This window comes from Aristolochia californica, unplaced genomic scaffold, assembly GCF_029961685.1.
Source record: "Aristolochia californica isolate CCGP_79_NKW_82.1479 unplaced genomic scaffold, dmAriCali1.0.hap1 SCAF_11, whole genome shotgun sequence".
Taxonomy (NCBI): Eukaryota; Viridiplantae; Streptophyta; class Magnoliopsida; order Piperales; family Aristolochiaceae; genus Aristolochia; species Aristolochia californica.
In genome coordinates this window covers 8,871,056-8,885,560 of record NW_027181782.1, presented here as the reverse complement: position 1 = coordinate 8,885,560, position 14,505 = coordinate 8,871,056, and the positions used below count along the sequence as shown (strand labels likewise).

The window sequence follows — 14,505 nt, the reverse complement described above, 5'->3', positions numbered from 1 at the left end:
GACAAGCCAACCAATTCTCGATCGGGAGAGCAGCTGGCCGTCGCTAAGAGGAAGGGAAAGAAGACGCTGGCTAAGGAGAGAAAGAGGTGCTCAACAAAACTTCTTTTTCCTCCGAGTTCCTGGTCTTTTTAATTCCCAGCTATTTTCTTCAGAATCCTACTTTATCAATAAAAGCAATAGAATTCATACCTACAAAGATTTTGAGATCACGGAAGCCCACATACTGCTATTACTACGCTGCTGTCTATCCTTATAAATGCAATAAATGCAATAAATGCAATAGAATTCGTAACAACAAAAATTCCGCATTTATTGGAATAGAAAACCATACCTCTAAAAACCGATGAGACGATCCCATTTGATCCTCACCAACAATAGCGTTCCCCTTTCTCTCCCACTTCTTCATCTCTATCACAACTATCTTCAACAAAAATTTAACATCAAATACTCATACAGTGAGGCCCTGAGGTGCAGCAGCCGCAGGGGTCTTTCGCTGCGCCTTCTCCACTACAATGGCCTGTGTTGTTAGGACCATTCCTGCCACAGAAGCTGCATTTTGCAAAGCACACCTTGTCACCTTTGCAGGGTCAATTACGCCTGCTTCAACAAGGTTCTCGTACTTATCAGTCATGGCGTTGTAACCAATTTCCCATTCACTAGCCTTCACCTTCTCCACCACTACCTCCCCTTCTACACCAGCATTATGAGCAATCAACGCAGCAGGTGCCACCAAAGCCTTCACGAGCCAATAATGACATCAAGTTAGCTTTCATTTTCGAGTAAGAACACTGTAAAAGTATGACCAATCAAAGGAAAAGGATATAGACAAAACGTAAAGCACAAACAACTAACTACAGGAAAAGAACAACGGCCACAAGCACAGAAATTAGGAAGTAGACCACTCGGACAAACAGGTTTATCAACCAAGCTTTGAAGTCCAAGGTTTGCCAATTAGCAGGTCAGGATATTTTCAAAAACTCTTTGGCATCGGAAGCTGGGCTTGAAGTCAACAATGAACTTTAATAGTCTACGAGAAAATCCCCTATGCCATCCTGACAAACAAACTACACTAACGCCAAAGGGCAGATTAGGCCTGAATGAAAGGAAGCCTAATGATTTCTCATCATATGGTTTTCTGGCCTCTTTTGCCCCAAAAAAACAAAATGAAAAATCAGTTCATTTTCCAAGTATACATTTCCTGGTAGATATGCAATCCCAAGTGTTGGAAAATACTGTAAAAGTAGTTTGATAATTCTCACAGTCTACACCTCCTAAGTATAGTCTTTTTCTTATTCAATATGTTTGATAGTTTATGTAGTTAAAGATTCATGTAATTAGAAGGTGTAATATAGAAGTTATAAGGGTTTAAGTGAGTTCAAAGTAGTTTGGTAATTTCTCACTGTCTACACCTCCTAAGTATAGTCTTATCTTTCAATATGTTTGATAGTTTATGTAGTTCAAGATTCATGTAATTAGGAGGTGTAATATAGGAGTTACAAGGGTTTAAGTGAGTTCAAATGAGTAGGGGCTATTATTATCTTTGTACAAAGTTATAACAAGGATTAGGGTCCACCAAAACCCTGATTTTTCTCTCTTGCTGCCACCTCCTCTTCTTTTCTCTCTCCTCTTTTTCTTCCTCTCTCTCCATACTACTTGGTCCATAATTTTCACACCAAGAAATACTACCAGGAAATGTTGGCAACCAATGATCTCAAAAAATGTATTTCTACATGGAAATGACTTTCCAACATTGCCTGGAAAGGGCATAACAAGCCTAAAACCTGTATTGATAACAGATATTACCCTAGTTAAAGACACAAATCACTAAACAATATTTTTTTTCTCTTTTATTTTCCTGTAAGATTAAGTCAAATGTGTTCTACAAACCCAGCTTCAGAAGCATAGATACATTCCAGAGTCCTCAACGTTATCCTGAACACATAAATTACAGTTCCAATTGTGTCAATGCTATCAAAATGTTTAAAAAAAAAAAAATGTATTTATATTAATAAGAGAAAAATTACAATGGAAGAGGGAACAAATCCCTAACAACAAGAAATTGCAGGGTCGCTCCCTGCTTGGCAAGTACATCTACAGCCGAATTTGTAAATCTCGGGATGTGAGACCAAATACAAGAGAATAGTGAGGCAATCTCTAGAATCTCCCCAAAGATGTCCCAATGGCGCCACGGGAGAGGGGATGCACACTCACACCAACCAATGACCACCTTCGAGTCCCTTTCAATGTGAAGGAGACCACTGCAATTGTCTCTGAAAACACGAAGCCTATTGAGGAGGTCATGGAGCTCAGCCGACGTTGAATTAGAAACGCCTAATGGGCCGAGATACAAGAAACATTGATTGCCGGATGGATCCGAAATAACTCCCCCAAAACCAGCAATTCCGGGAAGGCCATCAAAATTCAACTTTAGAAAACTAGATTCAGCACTCTATTCCCGCATGACTTGGACTTTGGTCCCAATGTGCATCTTTGCCAAAGTACTCCAGTTTTCACGGATAGAGGTACCCACGAGGGAGAAAAAGGGCCTCTTAGTCAGAAGCCAAGCGGAGATTTGGCTCGACACCCGGTCCGCGACTCTTACCGCTAATTCACTTTTTGCATTAAAACGCCTTCTGTTGCGTTCATTTCAAAGCCCCCATGGACCAAAACTAGCCCAGGTGGAGATCATCACTTTTTCGAGACTAGGAAGGATATAGCCCATGAGCGACTTGCTAAAAGAGATCAGATCAGCTAACATACAAAATTGCAACCACAACTTGCAGAGAATGGAAGTCCACACATTCCACGAGAAGGAGCACTGTAGCAAGATGTGACTTGTCGTTTCAACCTCTGTGTTTCAAAACAGGTAAAAGAGGGTCAATAGATTGGTGGGCCCTCCTTCTAAGCACGTCTGTCATGAGTATCTTACTTTGGCAAGTGCTCCACATGAAGAATTTTATCTTTGGCGGTGAACAGAAACGCCATATAAAGTATACCTCATGCTCCCTTTGAGTCGAATCCCAACCATTAATGTATATGTATGTAGATGATACTAAGAATGTGTCGCTTTTTTCGGACCTCCAAATGAGCTTGTCCGCCTCCGAAGGTCTAATTTTGACAGAATTTAAAGAATCCATCAAGCGACTTGCTTCCAAAGCCTCCATGTCGGAAAGACTTCTAGAATGTAGGCTCAGACCAACCCCCTCATCAGCATCAGCTATCATGTTAATGTTCAACTCCCATTCGTTTCTTTTTCCTTAGCATTCTTTGTTTTGTCCTTGAAGGATAAGGAAACTGATAAAATAGTCCTAAAATTTTCAGGATGTCTTACTAGTAAAAACATTCAACCAAAGCCTGTCAACTTATCATAGTTCTCAATACTATTAAATGACCTCAAACTTTTGTTGTACATGACCTCAAACATTTGTTCTTTCCTTATGTCAACCACTAAAAATGCTAAGGATAAAAGGTGTTTCACTATCTGTATTACTTGATTACCCAAAAGTAATCGAATACTTGGGTATGAGTAAATAAAAATTATAATTTTTTCCCTTTTTTAGAAAGATTTGCATGAAATCATTACTACAAAAATTATATAGTAGCATAAAATTATAACATTTAAATATATTAATTTAGTAAGTAATTTTTAACTACACATTCTATAACTTAAATCATCCAATATGTGAAAAAAAGAGATTTTTCCCTTCACTTACATATGCAAGGTTAGAAAATTATAACATTATCTCCCTCTTTATTTGGATAATCAGGGAATCCGATACAAAATAGTCTTTACCCATATCAGGTTATAGAGTTAACCCTCTTCCTTCAAACAGCCAAACAATCAAATATGAAATAAAACCCAAACAAATATGAAATAACCCTTACACCATATTCATCCCATTCAATAAACACTATACGGGTAAAAAGGTAACTCCTTACACAAGTAAAGATTTGTTCCATATCCCTTTAAAATTAATGGATAAATTGGTAAAAATAATAACCTATTAAAATAGTCACCTTAACACACACACACACACCCAAAAAATAAAAAATAAAAACATTTTAATTAACTAAACTAAATTGTAATAATGATATAAACAAAGAATTTAAAAAGAGCAATTTGTCATTTTAGTTGATATTTAGCTGCTCTATTACTTCTCCCTAACTTATAGGATATCCCTTAAGTTCTTATTATAGGCCATACTTGAGAATATGACAACCAAGCAGCTGGCCTTAATAGAAAATCCAGTATCTAAGAGGCCCATATTTAAAAATTGCCCTTTTAATTTTCAAGCTATTTATTTGAATCTTTTTAGTCTCTTTGTATCCTCCATTGTTCTGACTTTCAATTTTTAAGTCCAAGGCCTACTTTTCATTTAAATAATTAGAGCATTATATCATTATGACAAAATTCACTTTAATGTAAATTTGTCAGGAAAGACCAGTTACCAGTAAATGTAGCATGTCTCCTCTTATTATAGGTTTTATCACAAAATTATTATCAAGATGCCTCTTATCTACCATGTTGCATATCTAAAAGGTAACTTCGAAAAGTGAAATTTTCAAAGTATTAGACATAAACAATGTCCTTGCTCATTCTCACCTTTTGCACGATGTCTGCTCCAAGTAGCTCATCAGCCTCTTCAAGTTTTTCCTTGATGGCAGGGACATAAGTAGACAAGTGGACTAGTGCAGCACCACCTCCAGGTACAATACCCTCCTCAATGGCAGCAAAAGTGGCATTCTTGGCATCTTCAATTCGAAGCTTTCGGTCCTCAAGTTCCGTCTCAGTTGCAGCTCCAACCTTTATGACAGCAACTCCACCTGACAGCTTGGCAATCCTCTCTGCCAGTTTTTCTGAATCATAAACAGAATCTGTTTCAGCCAGCTCCTTCTTTATCTGATTAATCCTGGCCTGGATTTCATCTTTTGTTGCAGCATCGGCTATAATGGTTGTTGAACCCTTCGTAATGGTAACTTTTCTTGCAATACCAAGTTGCTCAACAGATGTATTCTCAATCAGCAATCCCAGATCACTAGCCTGAAACTCAGCTCCTGAAATAGGGAAAAGAGGAATCAAAACAGTATTCACACAAGGCTTTTCTGTAAAGCCAAGCACAACCATTGTAATTAGTCTACAGAAGACGGGAGAAAAGTACAATACTAAAACCCATCACAGAAAATAAATTCCACAATGTCAAACTCACACTCAAATAACATTTTTCTAAAAGCCCAAGCACACAAACAAGAGAGCGAGAGCATTCACATCATGAGTACCTAAAATCTCACTTGTGTCCTCCCTAAATGGAAAGAGAAAGTGCAGGTAGTGATGATAGTTTCAGAAAATAAGCCTTAGCTCTTCCTTTTTTTCATTTTTTTAAAGCAAGGTTTACTTTTCCATCAATTGGATTTGTCTTACTACACTGATATGGCATCAGAAAATAACCTTAGGAATGAATTTTTCATCAATCCTTGCATGTCTGGTTGATATTGATTCTCTTTGTTGATTTCTAAGACCAACAAATGAGCCCAAGAGTCTCAAGAGAAGGAGAAAAGAGAGGAACTCTAATTCTTGAAAGAGAAGAGAAAATAAACTAAGGGAGAGAAAGAAAAAGAAAAAATAGAGTGTATGGATGAATTAAAACCAAGAGAAAGAAAATTGAATGCTAGACCCCATGCCTTCTTGTCTACCCCTAACTTGGATATTTTAGTCACATAAAATTTGATTACTATAACACATGAAATTTTTCATTATTTGTTACCTCTTTCTTGTACTTTTTCTTGTACTTTTCCTCTCAAGTTGGGGATCTCTTTATTCTTTACCAAGAAACCCTACTTACACAACATAATAGTGAGAGGAGAAAAATCAATCCTAGCCGTACGACAAAGCCCGATACACCAATCAAAACGGTCAATTTGAAACTACACTTCGCTCAATTTCAATGGCAAAAAATAGCCCAACATTAGTGCACAACAAAAATATTACTCTTTTTAAGGGTAAAATACAAATAACCTCTTGGTGAAAAATAAAAGACTTGACTCAAACTGTATGTTGGACACTCTTATACTTTTTAGGTGGTGAGTCGAGGCACTGCTTTGAAGTGATGCTAACAAACACAAATTGAGAAAGTACTTCAAAAAATTAAAGGTGTGAATAAAAAGATAGCCGCACTCATACTTCTAACAGAAAATAACGCACAATACAGCTCTTCATACTTCCAAGTAAGAAGGATGTGCTTTTAGACCAATAGACGAATAAAAAGTCACCAAGTTTGACTCAAGAGGGAGGTAAAATATAATTCTACCATGAACATGATAATTGAGGAAACTTAAAAAAAAAATCTCTAATAAGAAAGTTTTGAGATAGAATATAATAATAGAAATTTTCTAAAAATTGATTCCTCACATAAGGCAATTATTGCTGAAATAGTATTTCCCATTGGAAGAGAATCACGCACGGGACTGAGAAGGAGAATTCTCTCTACGCGCAAGAGACGGCAAAGGAGAAATCTCTCGATGCGAGAGAGAAGGCGAATGAGAAAACTCTTGAGGCGAGGGACAGAGTTTTTCAACAAACAACTCAAGATAAGGATTCAATTAAGGAGGGGAGACGAAGCGATGATCGCCGAAGGACCACTAATGATGGCAACACCTCACTGGTTGCCATGCGACAAACCAGAAGGACTCTTCCAAGATCTGACAAGGAATACGAATCCAGCCACCTTTCATCGGGGAAGAATTCTACTCCGAATGGTAAAGATGAGGAAGGCGGTTGGCAAAAGGCAAATCGGCACAAGACAACCAAAAGACAAGCTCGAAGCCCACTACAATAGCAAACCCGATTGTCACCTTTCTGGAAGGAAATACCACTTTCTCGTTTTAGAGCATCTCTAATCGCGCTAGACAACTAGTCCGTTTTTTCTTGACAACAAACGGCAAGCAATCGTTCATCTCCTTTCCATTCAATGATAGTGCTACTTTCGTCACCCAAATTTGATACTGCTACCCAACCATCTGAACTGACAAGGACACCGAAGGAGCTCTAGACCGAAGATCTCATCTTCCTCTTATTTGTCAATGAGTACAAGGGCAAACGGAAGTGCAAGATCACTCAGTGTCTTGATAAGCAAATCATGGGAAGAGTCTATGTTTCGGAAGCATCAAACTCAGATTTTGGATGGGGCCAATTTCGTGCCTGTATTGTTCGAATCACTGGCACCGATAAAGGCAAAAAAACCCAAAACCTTCTTTCCCCACTTATGCTCCCCACCACCACCCAAAAACCACTTTTCCTCTACAACCATAGTCCCAACCATATGGCCCTCCCTTTCTCCATCAACCTAGACCCTCACCATCTTAGCGCATGAACCAAACTTCTATCCCATTCCATCATCATCACCACTCAACATCCCAGCTTGGACATCCTACCAGCTCTATCATGGCTACCTGAAACTCTACAAATCACATATCAACCCAATTTTTTCCTTCATAAATGATTGAAGCGGGTTGATCCATGTCTGTTTACCTTCCTCTCGCCCCCGCCTCGCCCATCTAGAACTGCTTCTCGGCCAATGGATCTGTATCTTAGGCCTCCCTCCAGAGCTCTGGCAAGTGGACATTTTCTGACGAATAGCCGAATGCTTTGGTCAATTCGTGATGCTACATGACGACATCTCTAGGCTGGCTCAGCTCGACATGGCCCACATCTTCCTCATCCCCGCACATCCTTGTTCGGGTTCCTCTCTCATCAAAATCACTGTTGAAACTCATGTCTTCTGGATTCGGGTCATCTTACTTGGTTCCGACAGCTGCTCCTCTCCGGCGACAGTGGACGCCCAGACAGCAAACTAGCAACCTTCCGCCCCGCATTATCCTCTGGATATTACCCCAGTACCTCTGCCCTTTAACCAGAAAGTGAGCTAGAGCAAAACATCTCTAGTAGGGATCCACATTCAAGAGAGCACTCTTCATAGCATGGCTGACCTTCTCATATGTCAAATTGGAGCCCTCCCCACATCTCATTTGGGGCTCACTCTTTTCATCGATAGACCACTCAAGCAGCTTTGGAACCCAGTTATCAAAAAATTCGAGCAACAGTTGGCTACATGGCGGGGACGATTTTTTATCTTCTGCTGGAAAGCTCACCCTTCTCCGAGCTGCTATTGATGGTATCCCGATCCTTTTTTGTCATTCTTCCATTGCCCAGTGGAAATCTGCAATCAAATTGATCGGATCCGTAGAAGATTCCTTTGGCACGGTTTCAAGTACCGTCTAGTTTGTTGGGTGGACATTTGTCAACCCAAAGATTTGAGGGCCTCGGCTTGCGTCTAACCAGAGATACGAATTCAGTCAGCCTCCTAAAGTGGTTTTGGCACTTCAATGCCTACCCTTATGCCATTTGGAGACCTATGGTGGCCATGAATCTCAGCTTGGACGGAAGATGGTGGATCAGTGGCGGGGACAAGCGACGTCTCTCACCTCTTTGGCGCTCTCTCTATCCATTGGTCACTTCCTTTCGTACTGGGGTCCATTTTCTTGCGGGCAATGGCAAAACTATTCGGTTTTGAACTGACCTTCGGCGCGAAGGTTTGGACTTAAGCAAATCTTACTCTCCTCTCCTCCCCATTTGTCCTCACAAAATGCCATGGTTGCGGACTGCTTGACCTCTCCGAGGTCCTGAAATTTCTTTTTCCGACAAGGCCTTTTGGATTTAGAAGCTATAATTGCCTCTCAACTCTTATCAAACTTGCAGGAAATTGATATTAGACCTACTACTCCGGATAAGCTCATCTGGGTGCCTGATAGCAATGGAAGTTTCTCTATCTCATCTGCCTACCTGCTCATCACTAGTAGGCTCGACCCACAGCCTCCCCACATCAGCTCTATCACCTGGAAGACACTGGTCCCCCCTAAAGATTTTTCTTCTATGGAGTGCCCTTCATGGAAAGATACTCACTGCGGACAATCTTAGGCGAAGAGGCAATACCTCAACTTGCAGGCTCTACCCACTCTGCTCTCATGAAGACGAAACCATCCAACATTTGCTACTCCATTGCCATTTCTCATGACAAATCTGAACTCAGATCCTCCATCGCATTGGCATTACATTTTGTATGCCTCAACAATTATCAGATGTCGGTTTGTTTCTCCAACACCTCTTCATACCTAAGTTGGGGCGTATGATTGCGACGGTTTGCCTTGGGTACATCCCCTAGCTGATTTGGCAGGAGAGAAATAATCATCAGTTCAATTCCAAACTTCTCTCAATTGAGGCAATCACAAAAATGATTGTGGGACAAATCTCAACTTGGCTTAACACCAAGAAGGATTTCAGCAAATTTAGTGGCTCCTCTTTGCGGATCAATTGGCGATGCATTGCGCAGATATCTAGAAGCCAGCGGCCTCCAGCATGCATTCCGTGGTCCCCCCTTCCCCATGGAACTTTCAAGCTAAATTTTGATGGTAGTGCTCAGGGTAGTTTGGGACTTGCTGGCTTTGGAAGAGTTATCAAGGCTATGGTAAGAGAGTGAAAAATCCAAATAAAAACAAGGAATTTGAAAAGATGACCAAGGAAGAACGAAAAAATCCTCTTTTTATTTCTTCTTCTTCTTCTTCTTTCTCACTTTTTTTCTCCATCTTCTCCTTTTTTATCTCAGATCTTTGCCCACTCTAATACCATGTTGATTTCTAAGACAAACACATAAACCCAAGAGATTTCAAGGGAAGGAGAGAAGAAAGGAACTCTAGCTTTTGGGACAGAGGAGAGAAGAAACCAAGGGTGAGAAAGAAGAGGAAAAGAGAAAGAGATATATGAACGAATTTGAGCTAAGAGGAAGAGACTTGAATGCTCTACTTCATGCCTTGAGGTTATATTTTATAGTTGTAGAAAAATGTTAACAATGGCTACAATGCCCTTAAGGCTACATGATTTAAAAGGAAAAAGACATAAAGATTATATACACCAGCTTATATAATTACAATTTTATATCATTTCTATGAAAGTTCTCCTTATTTGCCATCATGCCACCCCTACACATGTGGGTGTCTTTTAACACTACCTTCAAATAAGAATTCAACTTGGCACAAACTACACAGAGGTTTTATCTTTCCATAGATAAGTTGGTATTAATTAACCAAATCAGTAATCTGCAATTTTGCTAAATCACCACTTTGATCAAACAGGAAGAGACCCTTCGGTCCATTCCCAGGCACTATAACTTTCAAAACTTTATAATTATTATCACAAAGTTGAAAACGTAATGTAGTCCACAAACTAAATAGATTCCGGTGAGCATTTCAAAATTTTCATTACCTGTCAATATGGCAATATCTTGAAGAAGTGCTTTTCTTCTTTCTCCAAAACCAGGTGCTTTGATAGCAGCAACATTTAACACCCCTCGTAGTTTGTTAACAACAAGTGTGGCCAAAGCCTCTCCAGTGACATCTTCAGCTATAATAAGTAGAGGTGCCCTCAGTTGGGTAGTTTTCTCCAACAAAGGAATTATATCCTTAATTGTTGTAATCTTCTGGTCAGTCACCAAAACTCTAGCATTCTCGAATTCTGCGATTAACTTTTCTGGGTTTGTAACAAACTGAGGGGAGATATAACCTCTGTCAATCTGCAAAGAAAATTTCAACATTTAGTTAGGGGTGCTAACAACTTGCAATACATAGATAAAGACAGTGCCAATGTTTATTTTGCATAACAACAAACCTCCATTCCTTCCTCAACATCAACTGTTGTCTCAAAGGATGACGAAGACTCAATAGACAGTACACCATCAGGACCCACTTTATCAATTGCATCAGCTATCATGGTCCCAATGACCTCATCATTACCGGCAGATATTGTAGCAACAGCTGAAAATATAGACAATAAATACAGACAATGAATATAAACTAAATGTAATAAGAAAACAGAGATCATAGTAGTAACTGAGCCCTAAGCTACAAATGCAAACAGAGTTGCTCAAGATTCTCACAAAAATATCACCTTTCACGTCATCACGCCCTTTGATAGGCCTGGCCTTCCTCTCCAACTCCTCTACCAAGCCTTGAACTGTCTTATCAACCCCTTTCTTTATAGAAACAGGATTAGCACCAGATGTAACACTGAGCAACCCAAGTTTGATAATCTCCCTGGCAAGTACTGACGCTGTCGTAGTCCCATCACCAGCAGAGTCATTGGTCTTACTTGCAACCTACACCGCACAATAAATACATTCAAAACTTGATTATTTGGTAGTTTTGCAAGTTTGGAAGAATTTTTCAGATATGTAACAGGATACTTCAGTTCCACGAGATATGGCTGTAATTGACCCACGAGCAAAGTGCAACAACAATTGTAACAACACAATTAATTAAGAAAACATCTTTAGAGAGGCCATACCTCCCTAATCAAAGCTGCACCAGCATTCTCCATAGCATCTGGAAGCTCAATAGCTCGAGCGATTGTAACCCCATCATTAACAACTTTGGGGCTCCCAAACTCATCAAGTACAACATTCCTGCCTATAAAAAGGAATCAAAAGTCAGACACATCATTCAGTGAAACTAATAATAGTGGAACACATTTAGAATACATTACAGCAAGTCTTCGCGTACCAAGAAGCAAGACAGAAAAATATTCTAGCAAATGAAAGATTTACAAACCTCTGGGACCCAAAGTCACACCTACAGCATCTGCAAGTTTATCAATCCCGGCTTGGAGTGATGATCTTGAACTCTGATCAAAGGCAATTTCTTTTGCTTTTGCCCTCACGATGAATCTACTGTTTCGTTGCCTGTAGTTTAGCTTTTGACCAGGACTAGCTTTCCTCCTCAGGCTCTCCTGCACTCAAAAATCCGAGGTCAGTAATTTATAATTTAAAACTGAATGTCTAATTAAGCGACTGTTAAGTAATATCTCAAATCAACCTCAGCTACAACATCAGATTCACCAGACACAGAAAGAGATCATCCAACAATACAAATTGGTAAAAATAAATCCCTAACAGCAAGAACATCCTAATCATTCATAGCATGATTTTGGGAATCCCATTGCTATTACTCAAACGAGCATAAAACATATGCTTGTGTATTCATCCATAGGTGAAATCGGATAGGTAATTATTGAATAATTGTTGGAGACTTGTGGAAGTAGACCAACATTTCAATTGGTAAATAGAGGGTTTCCAAGTCCACTCACAAGTACTTACCACTTCTTGGGTCGTAATTACTATCTTATTAGGTTCAACCACTATAGCTATTTAGAATCCACAAATCATTCCAACCTACAGTCAAAAATTTTTCGAATACGTCTTTGAACTCATTCGAGAACTGGGCAAACTCAGATTTGGAGAAGATTATGGCCTATGGGATCCCTTTATTGGAACTATGTTTCTATTTATTTTTGTTTCTAACTGATCTGGTGTTTTACCTTGGAAAATGATGCATTTACCTCATGGAGAGTTAGCAGCACCTACAAAGGATCTAAATTAACTGTTGCTTTAACTTTACCCACATCAGTGGCATATTTCTGTGCAGGTTTAACCAAAAAAGTTTGAATTATTTCGGTAAATAAATTCAACCAACTCCAGTACTTTTACCAATTACCATCCTAGAAGATTTCACAAAACCTTTATCACTAACTTTTTGGCTTTTCAGAATATATTGGTTGATGAATTAGTAGTTGTTGTTCTCGTTTCTTTAGTTCCGATACCTGTCATGTTCCTTGGATTCTTCACAAGACGGATTCAAGCTCTTATTTTTCCAACCTTAGCCGTGGATTATATAGGTGAATTCATGGATGGTCGTCATTGACTAGCTTTCCAAATAAAAAATACTTATCCTAACTCTCGAGTCTCTCAAGATAAACTACTAGGGGAACATAATATAACCAAAAGGGACATGCATGGTCTAGAGTAGGAACAAAAAACGATGGTAGAATATTTGGGAACCAAAAAAAAAAAAAAAAAGGTGAAGAAAGAGATCTAAAAGATCTTTTTTCCCAAGATTAACTTCATGCTCCATTTATGTTGTCTCTTTAATCAATATTCTATGATATGAGCATATTTGTTCAGCCACGAAAAATTGGCATTTACTTGTTCCAGTATCTATTATCCTTGCTTTGAATCATCGGGTTTAAACTAGACATTACTTGGGTGATTCTTAATCGTTTCAAAATAGCACCAAGATACTTTTTGTTAGTTCTTTCTTTATACTGAAAGAATTGTACAAATGATCGTTTGATTCTCTACGATACAATTTGGGTCAAATACTTTTACCAATTTCAACTATTTGACTTTTTGGTTTGAACCCGAATCAAATTTAATCTTTCCATTTCTATATCAAAGATATGAAGTTTTTCAAACCTATTGATCGGTACTAACCTTAGACTCTTCCCCTGATAAATGAATCACTAGGGACGGCCCTCCCCAGCCAGCCGATATTTATACCGACATCAAGAGGGCAACGATTTTCAAACCCAGGAGTCAATCCAATGTCTTTTATAAACGAAAGACAAGAAAAGAGAAATATATGCAAGCAAACCAGATGTCCAAGAGAATATGTGCAACTGAATAACAGCCTGTAATTTCATTCTCAGAAAAGAAAATGGTCCAATTTCAAATTTTAAAGAAAAACAACTTTTGAAACGACCACTCCTATTTAAGTCAGCAGAATGAAAATTCTACATAAATGCAAACAGATTTCCAAAGCTATTATATCACGAATGTGTACAACCAAACGGCTCAAAAAAAACAGCTAAAAACCGCAGAATCTCTACTCAAAGAAACCTCTTCCTCCTGTTGAATTATAGAGGACCACCTAGCAAAATAATGTCAGTATCCAATGATAGGAAGCTCGCCCACTACACTACCTTACTAAAATATTAAAAAGCTAAAGACAAGTTTGAGTTCAACAAAGCAAATCACGGAAGCCAGAGAGAGCTAGTGTCCACCTGCTGAGGAGAATGCAGTATCGAGGCAGTTGAGATAGCATTTGCGGAGGCCATATTTTGCAAATTATTTTCCAAATAAGAAGTCGCAGAAGCAAACTCTTCGTCAGTGGAGTATATGTTTGCGGCTGAGGGGATAAGGCGACGAGAGATGTCTTGAGGGCTTAGGTATCAGGATTTAGGCCGCGGTGCTTCCAGAAGATTCCACTCTCGACACTTCCAGAACAGTGGCGCAGGTTGTGCGAGTCGCGACTCCGAGTCCACTCATCGTTGCAGAGTTGCATGAATCTCTCCAAATTGCTGAGTCTGGGCATCACGGATGAGTTTTTTATTCTTTATTAAATAGAACATAAATGTGCAAGAGTCATACAATAGTTAATTAACCAATTATCCGATTATATATAAGATAATTTGATAAATTTTTATTTGAGTGAACTATGTTTGAGATTAAACAAAATTTAAATATATCTTTTAAGTTTTTTGTAATGTTCTTTTAAATATTTTTTATACATCATAATGATATTATTCTTAGGTTTATTTTTCTATAATAATGTTATTTTTACACTTTA

At 38.8% G+C, this 14,505-nt stretch overlaps 1 protein-coding gene across 1 annotated transcript; it reads right to left on the bottom strand.

The window, feature by feature from the left end:
• Nucleotides 1–245: 245 nt before the first annotated feature.
• Nucleotides 246–14,071, bottom strand: LOC137944436 (ruBisCO large subunit-binding protein subunit alpha). Its single transcript, XM_068790123.1, has 8 exons — nucleotides 13,940–14,071; nucleotides 11,653–11,830; nucleotides 11,390–11,511; nucleotides 10,994–11,201; nucleotides 10,715–10,860; nucleotides 10,313–10,619; nucleotides 4,604–5,055; nucleotides 246–736 (listed from the first exon to the last, which is right to left on the bottom strand). Exons 1-8 carry the CDS (start codon nucleotides 13,991–13,993, stop codon nucleotides 449–451), a joined length of 1,755 nt encoding a protein of 584 aa, XP_068646224.1. The 5' UTR covers nucleotides 13,994–14,071; the 3' UTR covers nucleotides 246–448.
• Between the last annotated feature and the right edge of the window lie 434 nt (nucleotides 14,072–14,505).